The sequence below is a fragment of the Agelaius phoeniceus genome, chromosome 11 (assembly GCF_051311805.1).
Source record: "Agelaius phoeniceus isolate bAgePho1 chromosome 11, bAgePho1.hap1, whole genome shotgun sequence".
In the NCBI taxonomy this organism is placed as follows: Eukaryota; Metazoa; Chordata; class Aves; order Passeriformes; family Icteridae; genus Agelaius; species Agelaius phoeniceus.
The window spans coordinates 21,807,909-21,818,851 of NC_135275.1; the positions used below are offsets into that span (position 1 = coordinate 21,807,909).

General features: G+C 47.5%; 1 protein-coding gene across 1 annotated transcript; it reads left to right on the forward strand.

Moving 5' to 3' along the window:
• Positions 1-6,135: 6,135 nt before the first annotated feature.
• On the forward strand, positions 6,136-8,936 carry LOC129124773 (histone-lysine N-methyltransferase SETMAR). Its single transcript, XM_054639874.2, has 2 exons — positions 6,136-6,289; positions 7,717-8,936. Exons 1-2 carry the CDS (start codon positions 6,173-6,175, stop codon positions 8,515-8,517), a joined length of 918 nt encoding a protein of 305 aa, XP_054495849.2. The 5' UTR covers positions 6,136-6,172; the 3' UTR covers positions 8,518-8,936.
• The last annotated feature ends 2,007 nt before the right edge of the window (positions 8,937-10,943 follow it).

Genomic DNA, 10,943 nt, shown 5'->3' on the forward strand with positions numbered 1-10,943 from the left:
CTCAGCCCTATGCAAGATGGTTTATTAATTGCCCTGGATACACACTCATAAATTTGTTTGGGTAATTTGATGAGAGGAATTGATTTACTATCACAGTGAAATACTACATTAAACACACATAATTCATTCTTCATACAGCTCCTCCCCCCTTAAAAGCATCCTGTCTGACTGCAGGCCACACTGAATTATTATTCTGTAATCATTAAGTGATTTATTTAACCACAGCACACACAGTTAACATTAATCTATATTCCTATTCTAGTTTCACCTTTATGTTTTCTGTTGTCCTACCAACAAGGAAAAATTATGGATTTCATATAAGCCAGAGTACAGTTATGAAGCAGCAAAACAAGATCAGCAACATTTTTATTCTCAAAACAGATCTCTTTCAACAATGCAAATGGGAAAAAAGTGCAACGTGAAATCTTTTTGAAAGCATAAACAGCACAGAATCATCACAGTGAAAATTTAATATACTAAGCAAATGTTACTTGTGGGGAAAAAACCCAAACCCTAACCCATTTTTATTACTGTTAAATCATTTAAGAAAGGAAAGGCTCAGACCAAGATGCTGCCTGTGATGAGAACTAGAAGGACTTGTTCCGGCCTGACCCAACATTCACTCGAGCTAAATGTGATTATTCCTTACTCAACCTTCCATTTATTCACAGAGCATTACAATTTTCCATCATGGCTCCTGTGCATTTGCAGGACTTGCATTCCTGCAGTTCTTGAGAGATTTTAACCAGCAAGATGAGACACTCACAACTGACACCAATCCACCAAGAAGAACCACTCCAATCAGTATTCCCAGGCACCAGGCCACACTGGTGATGAGAAATCAAGAGCAGGAAACTCAATTATTTACTTTTAAAAGGAAGCTAAAAAAAAAAAATCATAAGAAATTTTCATTAAGCCCTGTTTTATAAGCTATAGAGATGAGACCTGGGAAAAAGAAACATCTAGATTCACTGAGAAGAGAACTTGAATCAATAGAGTCCTTTGGGGGCAATTGAGATGAAAACACTGTAGTGGTTTTGGTTTGCTAATTTAAGATTTTTTTAATTTTGAGATTTTTTTTTTTTTGTTAATGTACTAAAGAATGTGGTGGGTTTGGTGTTGGCTAATCACTAATACAACCACTTTTTTTGTGGGATAGGATTAGGAGGAAGGTAAAGTAGGTTTAAAACTTTAAGAGGGTGTGGCAGTCACATTCTCTGAAAAAACCTTCACCAGGATTTTTCTCCTGAGAAGCCTCAGAGAAAAATGAAAACAGTAATGATCTGATTTGCTTCTCCTGTGTTTTGCTGCTTTGGAACATGTTTGGTGATTGTTCCATTGGTTTCATGTGAGTTGTTTTGATTTAATGACCAATTGGCACCAAGCTGTGTCAGGACTCTGGAAGGAGTAACAAGTTCTCATTATTATCTTTTTAACCTTTCTGTATTCTTTAGTATAGTTTAGTAAAGCATTCTTTAATATAATATAGTACCATAAAATAATAAATTAGCCTCCAAGATCATGAAGTCAGATTCATCATCCCTTCCTTCATCTGGGAACCCCACAAACACGACAGGGATCCTGTCTCAGCTCCATTTCCCCTGGCAGAAGGGGCAGCTCTGCCTCTGGCCAGCAGCAGCACACTAAAACAAGGAGTTTGCTGAGCCTGCTGTATCCCTGAGACATCCACTCCAACACTGCCTGCAGCCCCCTGAACTGCCCATTACACATGTAGCCCATAAAAGATTTGAGTGCTGTGCAAATACATCTCCCTCAGGCGGAGGGAAATGCCAGAGGTCACCGGTGTCAAACGAGGTTTGTTCATACAAGGCAGATGGGGAGCACAGAAGGAATTTGATGTGCACTTCAAAGGGAGGGAATTCGGCCAGTCTGGCAGGCAGTTCTGTGTCTCACTTGGTAATGAGGTTCTTTTGAAGAAATACTGTTACACAGAAGTCTGTTTAACTGAAAGGCTGTTCTGTGACTTTCTCTATTAACAAAAATATCAGGAAACATTCCCTGCCAAACATCAGCACAGCTTTAGCCAGGAGATGAAGGGTCCATCTTGTCTTTGTAAATGGCTCACCTACTGCTGCCAGGCCAAAACAGGGGTGAGTTTAATCACCTGAAATACATCAAGACTAATTTTCACAAAATTACTATTCACGAGGAACCCATTTGCATGGTGAGAGCTGAATTGTTCTCATTGCTCTAACTTGTTCTGCTTACATCCAAGGATGGGACAGCGTTGAGTGTGAAAATTTTGCTACTCACCTCAAAGTCAAGACTTGGTGAGTGTATTGGCAAAGAGATTTATGGTTCCTATTACCCAATCAATGCTGCAAGAGCAGCACAAGGGAAGGGATGAAATGCAGAGCCCTATGATAACCAAGAGCTCAACCACTGCTGAATTCCTTCCATGTGCCCCGTGTCAGTTTTCTTATCTGAACAAGGAAGGAAACAAAGTTCATCTCTCTCTGCAAAAGCACTTGGAGATATTTTGATAAACTGCATTATTCAAACACAGCATTTTCCAAGGTCAGCCCTCTCGGAGCAGCTAAGGCACGCTTAAATAAACTGATCTTCAACTCCTGCTTCCAGGATTTACACACACCATGGCCAGAGCTCTCACTGCAGCCTGCCTTTCCTGGGGAGGGTTTCAGCAGCTCATTAGCACACAGCAGGAGCCCGGGCTGGGGAACGATCCTCCCTGTGGCATTCACATGCCCTGAACACGATTCCTTTGCTTTACCTAGTTCTTTCAGAGATTGGTCCTACAGGAAAACAGGAAACCAAGGGAGCCTCCAAACAGGCTCCTGAGCAAAGGGCTCCCTGGGAGAGCCCTAAAACCAGGATTTGGGGCCAAAATCAGCACAGGGATGACACAGCTGAGCTGATGGAGAACGGGCTGCACCAGATCCCCAGGAGCACTGATGGGGACACCAGAATCATGGGGAATTCCATGTGTATCACCCAGGCTGGTTTAGCTTCCACCACACCACTTTGGAATCTTTGATTCCTGGGCATTTTGCCTAGCAGAAAGACAGGAAAGTTTCACATCCAGTTTCCTGGATGTGATGAGGGACAGGTTCACATCCCTGAGCTCCCCCACCTTGGCACAGCACACGGCCTCAGCCACCAAAACCCTGAATGAGATAAAGACAAACTCACAGTTCAGGCAGGGCAAACCTCCCAAATGCCAATGTTCAGAAGAATATTAAGAAATCCAGAAGAGTGTAGAGAGGGATCGGAAAAATTACTTATGAGAAAAAAGTATCATTTATATAGGGGGAAAATTCAACACCTTAATAGATATAAAGTAACAAAAGGGATTTTCAGTTTCATCCCAGAGACTGCAAAAGAAATTCCCAGGTGCCTCAGATGAGCATCACAAAGTTCACCTCCAATTCACTCTTCCAGCTCCATTTTAAGCTGTGCTTCCATAACAATTTTACATAACAAATGAAAATGAGCTTCCACCCATTTTCCACCCACCCTGGACCTCCCAACACTTCAACCCAGTCATAGTTCAACACAACAGAGCACTAAATGAGATAAAGAGGAAGAAAACACCAGATTTTTTATGACCTTTTGCAGATTCCCAAACCCCTCCCCTGCACATACAAGCAACCTGTTTCTTCTACAACACAGTAATGACTTGTTAGTGCAGTTATTTCAAAATAGTAGGGAATTCCACCTGGCACTAGGGATCAGCAGCCAAATCAGTGCCTTGATCTAAAGGTCAGCTTGGTACTAACAGAAAGCCCCAAACTGAAGCACATTTTAGCATCACCAACCACTCAGCATTTCAGCCCCTCTCCTAAAGCTGATCTGCCCTCCCCACACTCTGGGGTGAGAGCAGGGGGGCTTGAAGGCACCATGAGCAGCTGTGGTGGACAAACCCAGGACCACAGGCTGTGCTTAGACCTTTCCACCATGTAAACTCAATGATAAAGCACACACAGCACAACTTTAAACCGATTAAAGTCTTCTCCAAAATTAAATATGCCAGACATGGAGCAGCACAGACCTCCACAAGTGCCTCTTTTGTACCTCCCCTCCTCTTACAGCCCCAGTGCAAAAACAACCCTCTCAATTATCCAACAAACGACCATTTCATTACCTTTACATCAGCTCTCTACCCCTATTATCCCCCATAAACACAAATTTCAAACTCACCAGCAACTCCCCTGCTACTGCTCAGCCCCTTTTTCCAGACAGGATGAAGGAAACAAAAGAAGCAACAACTTTCTACTTGAATATTGAAGAAAGAGGGACCAGAAAAGCCAGGTCAGTAACCATCCTAGGGAACAGCAGCCACAAGGAACACCCTCCTCAAGGAGCACAGGGCACAGTCCAGAAACTTTTAACTGCCAGCTCTGAGGCAGGGGCTTATTTGTAGGTGTGCTAATTAAGTTCCAAATGGAAACACCTGGCTCATGCAGGTGAAATGATTTAACAGCTTCAGCTACAGGTGAAATGCTTTATCAGCTACAGGTGAAATGCTTTAACAGCTACAGGTGAAATGCTTTAACAGCTACAGGTGAAATGATTTAACAGCTTCAGGTGAAATGCTTTAACAGCTACAGGTGAAATGATTTAACAGCCTCAGCTTCGTCAACCTCAAATGCAAAACACCTGAGCTGAATACAAAAGCTATTGGATCCCCCGGCAGGGGAGCACACCTGGCTTTGTTTTCCCAAGACACGGGGCAGTTTCCAGCTCCAAAAGAGATCGTGTGAGATGCTTTAGAAGAATGTCATACATTGCACAGGCAGGACTTCCCTGAGCCAGGCTTAGGTGAGAGATTGGGAATAAATTCTTGGTTGTGAGGAGAGGAGGCCCTGGCACAGGTGCCCAGAGCAGCTGTGGCTGCCCCTGCATCCCTGGCAGTGCCCAAGGCCAGGTTGGACATGACTGGAACAGCATGGGACAGTGGGAGGTGTCCCTGCCATGGCAGGGGTGGCACTGGATGGGATTTAGGGTCCCTTCCAACCCAAACCAGTGTGTGATCCCAAGCCACAACTTGTTTCCATGGGTTTGTGTTTCCCATCATGCAGAACACTGATTTGGCTGGATTATGTCCTGCCAAAAGCCATGACCCCCAGATGTAAAGAACAGGAACACACTCCTGGAGGTACAGTGATTTCAGCATTTATTATAATAAGGCCTAAAGCTTAGGGGGCCCACGGGTCGAGCAGGACCATTCCCATCAAGGATGCTGCAGTGCTGAGCTGGATCTTCCTTCCTTGAGCAGCAATGTCCCCGATGTCCCACGTGGAGCGGCACCCTGGCTTGGATGCCCCCTTTCACCCTGTTTTCTGTCCCTCTGGACTGGTTTCTGTTGGGATCCTTCATTTGCACGAAGGTTTAAGGCGCTGGATTGGCCATTACAGCTCTGTCCAGGCTCCTTTCGCTTGGGCAGTGCACCTTGCTGAGGTGTAATACAGTGAGTACCGAATTTCTTATAACTACCCTTTAACCCCTTTTACAATATAACAACCAGACTTTTTAACAGTACACGCTCAACAATTATTAACTATTTTAAAACAGTTTCTGACCCGTTTTTGACAATGGCCATGGCTGTTCCCATTCCCAGGACAGGAGCATGGGGCACTGCCTGCCCTGCACGGGGGCTCGGAGCCCCATCCGCTCTTCAGACACAGTAACTTGTCGAAAAAAAAGAAAAAAAACCCAAAAAAAACCCCCCAAAAAAACTGAACACCTTCAAAATCAGCAGGGATGGACAGGAATTGACACCACTCCGTGGTTTGCCATTAATATTGACCATTGAGCACTTCGCACAGGTTGGACGAAGCGCAGCGCGGTTTGGAGGCGCAGCCCCGGGGAGGGAGGGAGGGACCGGAGGGGGTGCGGCGGCATATCCCCGGGCCGGGGATGCGGAGCGGGAGCGCGGTCGGGGTGGGACCGGGCCGGTGTGGAACGGGAGTGGGGTCGGGGTGGGACTGGGCTGGGCTGGGGTGGAACAGGAGCGGGGCAGGGCCGAGGCGGGACCGGGCCGGTGTGGAACGGGAGCGGGACCGGGGCCGGGGCTCCCCCTCAGTGCCCGCCCCGATGGGGACGGGACCGCGCAACACGGCACCGCCTCCTCTTGGCGCTGTCAATCACCGTTTCTGTCCAATCAGCGAGCGGCATCGCCCCCGCGCAGCCAATGGGCGCGGTGCTTTGGCAGCGGGGGCGGGGCGCGGGCATGGCGGAGCTGAGCGGCGGCAGCGAGGCCGTGGCCGTGGCGCTGTGGCCGCCCGGGGAGGCCCCGCCGGCCTTCCAGGTACCGGGTGGGGACACCGGGGAGGAGAGCGGGGCAGGGACACCTCCCTCTGGAGGGACACTTGCCACTGCAGGGACACCTCCCTCTGCAGGCCCCTCCGGCCGGGCCTCGGACGCCACCGGCGGTGCGGCAGCCGCTGCTTCTCCGGGCAGCCTGTGCCTGGGGCTCCCCATCCTCACAGGGAAGGATTTATCCCTAATATCTCATCTAAATCTGCTGTCCTTTAGTCTGTTTCTATTCCTGCTTGTCCTGTTACTCCAGGATGCCTAGGAATTTGCTTTGGTAGTGTTTGAGAGTCCATACAAACCAGATTAAAGCTTCTAATAAGGCTTGAGGAAAAATTAAGCTGTGATCCCTGTAGAGCCAAATCTCCCTGAATTGCGTGGTGTGCTCGTATTTCACCGAGATGGTGGCTGAGGAACATGAAACTTGGTTTTGAATAAAGCCGAGTGACTGAGATGCTGATGCTTATCAAAAAAAAGGAATTTGCAAATGCACTGTCATCTTTCACAACACCCAGAACTGCCAGGTACAAGCTGCTGTGAAATGCAATATTTAGTGATAGCACATCCTCCAGGCTTCTAAATAAAGCTGGATGCTGAGGAGGGAGTGGAAATACCCTCTGGCTGTCCTTACACCTTGGTGTCAGAATGTAGCAGTTTGTATCGGGTTTTGTTTTGCAACACTCCGTGGTTCTATAGCCATTCACCTGCTGGGGGCATCAGTGGAATTTTGAGAACCTGATTTTCTACCGGAATTAGGAGGAAGCGTGAATACAACAAGTTGGACAGCCAAATTGAAAGTATCTTCATTTTCAACATAATTGTGTATTTGAATTCTGTGGCTTGCAGAGCTATAGATTAACCTTAGAAGTAACTTATTGAACATTTTGAAGTGTAGGGAGAATTACTTTAAGAATACCTTGATAATTCTGCAAACAAATAATCCATAAATAAATATCTTTATTATCTCTAGAAATGAAAATCGTACATAATGGGGTCTAATGAGCTGATTTTTTTTTCTGCTAAGCATTTTTTGTGGCCAGGGGGTTGCTTTGAGAAATTCAGACACTAATCACAGAATCACAGAATAATGAGGTTGGAAGAGACCTCTAAGATCGAGTCCAACCTATGCCCTAACACCTCAACTAAACCATAGCACCAAGTGCCATGTCCAGTCTTTTTCTGAACACATCCACAGATGGTGATTCTACCACCTCCCTGAGAAGAGCAATCAGTTGGTTTTTGGTCTATATGGAATATCGGAATTGTATTTTAAACATTTCAGACAAGTTTGAGTTGGAAGCTTACGGAAAAGCAAAGCGTTCATGATTTTTGTTCTGGGATCAGCTGTTTACAGACACAAACTTGTTTACCGTTCTGGTTTCAAGCAGTGCTGCAAGGCTCTGACTGCTGTTCTCTCTGCAGTACAGCCCCGAGAGCGTGGCCGGAGCAGACGGAGAGCTGGACCCCAGCGAGGTGACCTTCCCGGGCTGCTCCTGCCGCAGCCGCTCCTGCGCGGCTCCCGCGTGCCCCTGCCTGAGCCGCGGGCACAGCTACAGCAGCCTGGGGCTCCTGCTGGCCCAGCAGCAGCAGCAGCAGCAGCCACAGCCCTTCTCGAGGCCCGTGTTTGAGTGCAACAGCCTGTGCTGCTGCGGGGAGGGCTGCCAGAACCGCCTGGTGCAGCGGGGGCTGCAGCTGCGGCTGCAGGTGTTCCGCACGCCGCACAAGGGCTGGGGCGTGCGCGCCCTGCAGCCCATCCCTGAGGGCAGCTTCGTGTGTGAGTATGCCGGGGAGGTGCTGGGCTTTGCCGAGGCTCAGAGGAGGATCCAGGCCCAGAGCCCACAGGAGCCAAACTACATCATAGCAGTGAGGGAGCACCTGCACGACGGGCGCGTCATGGAGACCTTCGTGGATCCCACGCGCATCGGGAACGTGGGCAGGTTCCTGAACCACTCCTGTGAGCCCAACCTCGTCATGGTGCCCGTCAGAGTTGACTCCATGGTGCCCAAACTGGCACTTTTTGCAGCTGCTGATATTGCTGCTGGAGAGGAACTCACGTACGATTACTCTGGAAGATTCCGGAATGTCCCAGGAGCCAGCAGAGAACGCAAAGCTCCGGAGGAAGAGAACAGCCTGAGGAAACCTTGCTACTGCGGTTCCCGCACGTGTGCTTCCTTCTTACCTTGGGACAGCTCCCTGTTTTCCACACCAGCGAGTTCTCTGTAGCCTTTCAGCCTTAAACACACCTAAAAATACTGTTTTCTCTAGCAGTTAAACTCATTGTGTCCCAACATGGGGCTTGAGGAGTAGGAAGAGACATGGTTTCAAGAACTAATGTTATAGAAAAACCTTTTCAAGGTGGATACTACAAGGGATTATTGGAGCTTCAAGATGTTCCAAAATCAGTGACTAAGCCAGGCCTGGTGTTTTTGCCTGGTTTTCCTCTGACAGCTTGCTGTATGTTAAAGCAGCTCTCTCAGTTTGTACCTTTCAGAAAGAATTTGTGCCTTTGGCACTTGTACATGGACAGGACATGAGCAAGGAAAGTCACTGACAGTGGCACAAGAAAATAACACCGTGAACCATGATTCTTGCAAGAAAGGCATTACGTTCTTAAAATCCATTAAATTATTGGTTTTAAATTACTTGCTGTAATTTTGTTGTTGTTGTTGTTGTTCCACAAAGCATAGTAACTACTAATTATTGATGTAAGAGTAGCTATAGTACTTGGTGTGTCCCTTCTCCAGCTGCATGCCCACAGCAGCTGTGACTGAGTGGCTGTTTCACTGCCATTGAGCTGTGCTCAAGTGGTGCAGGACAGCAGTCCCTGAGGAGCACCACATCCCATGTTTTCTAATCACCTCAGCCTCGAGGCTGCTCCAGTCAGATCTCTGCAATCTGTTACTCCCCAGCACTCAGTACCTGCTCAGGAAGCTAAAGCAACCCCTGCAGCATGAAGCAGGATGGTGCTGACAGCTGCCTGAAGGGAGAAACACAGAAGTGCATCTGAACAGCAACAGATCTGTGTTTTGTGCTGAACAGCTGACAGATGCACGGGGGTTCTTTCAGCTGCTAACTGAGCCATGTTTTCACTACTCCAGGGCCAGGCAGCACTAAGCAAGGCAGCACAGGGAGAAGGTCATTGCATCTTCTTTGCATCATCTCTGCCTGGCTCCAAGAGCTGTGCAGGGCTTTTCTGAGCACCTCCTTCCCCCAGGGATGCACTGCCACATGGGCACATTCTGTAACTGCAGGTTCTCCACTTCCTTTCTGCAAAGATCAAGTTAAGGCAGCTTCACATAGGCTGGTTTTGATATTTAAGATGGATAAACTGCAATGCAGTTTTTTATTCATGTCACACTGTGCCATCAGCAGCAAACCCTCAATTATTTGCTCTGGACAGTTGGATCTGCACCTGTTTCCACACCCTTTGACATAAAACACACAAGGGAGTGCATCTCATGGGGATCTGATGTTCTGCAGGTGATCAGTGACTTCATTTTTAAATTACAGACAACTTTGATTTGGACCTGAAGGATTGGTGCCACTGAAGGACTGAGCTGTCACTCCCAACTCAGTGTGCTCCTTCACAAGGAATCCATGCAAACAGCTAAAAACTGAGAGCTCTCTAATCCTGTCTACTCTCAAAGAGCAGTAATGATTCTCAATATTTCAATATTCATTGGGAGATTTACTTTCCTATTGAAATATGATCAGAATAATTCAAGGATGCAGCTCTGAATGAATTGAAGGTCCCCTGCTCTGGGGAGGGGGGTTGGAACAAGATGAGCTTTAAGGTCCCTTCCAACCCAAACCACTCTGATTAACCTGATACTGCCCAGGGATAAAGGACATTTTGCTATTTACTAAACAAAATCCTACTTGGTGTTTATGTTTGCTTCCTTGATAAGATGCAGTGTTAACCTCTCCTATTTAAGAGCCTTCCTGCTGCTGCTGGGGTTTAGACACAGCTGTGGGTTTATGTTAAAATAAACACGACCACGTCATTTCTCTTAGGGTTAATCATTAAGCATCATTTCTGTCAGTGCAGAACCTTCCAAAGGATTTCAGCTGCTGGCACAAGTAGTTTATAGGCTGAGTGGACATGAACTTCAGTCCTTGCCTCTTAGGGTTCCTGCTGCTACTCCCTGGATCCCATACCTTGGAATGCCCAGGATTCCAGGGCACAGCCTGGACTGCAAGGTCTCTTGGGAAGAAGGGAGTTTTATCTGGTTTTCTCCCTGAGAAGGCATCATGCCAGCCACTGTCAGACACAGGGCTGGGAGCAGATGATCCAATCCACTTCCTCTTTCCCTCCTGAGCAAAGTTTCAAGATGAGTGTTACAGCATCTGCACTCCTCATTTTCAGGATGACAGCACAGTTTGTTACCTTCCTGTTATGAGTATGCACTTGGCAAGATTTTGAGTAGTTAAGGAAGTGCAGATTAAAAAAAACCCAACCACCTTGAGCAGTATCTGGTCCTTGATCACAGCCCCACAGCAGGAGCACAGCTGAGCTCCCTGTCCCTGCAATTCAAGCCCTCAGCCCACGCCAGGGCTGCAGCTCCTGGCAGTGACCTGATCCCAGTTATCTGCTTGGAGCAAACTTCCCACAACAGGAACAGTGCTGGACTGCTCAAAACAGCCACACT

What these genes read in the sequence shown, in the direction of transcription:
- LOC129124773 (XM_054639874.2), top strand. Translation starts at nt 6,173, where the DNA reads ATGGGCGCGGTGCTTTGGCAGCGGGGGCGGGGCGCGGGCATGGCGGAG. An exon ending in AGGCCCCGCCGGCCTTCCAG is followed by an intron (nt 6,290 to 7,716) that starts GTACCGGGTGGG and finishes TTCTCTCTGCAG; the next exon opens with TACAGCCCCGAGAGCGTGGC.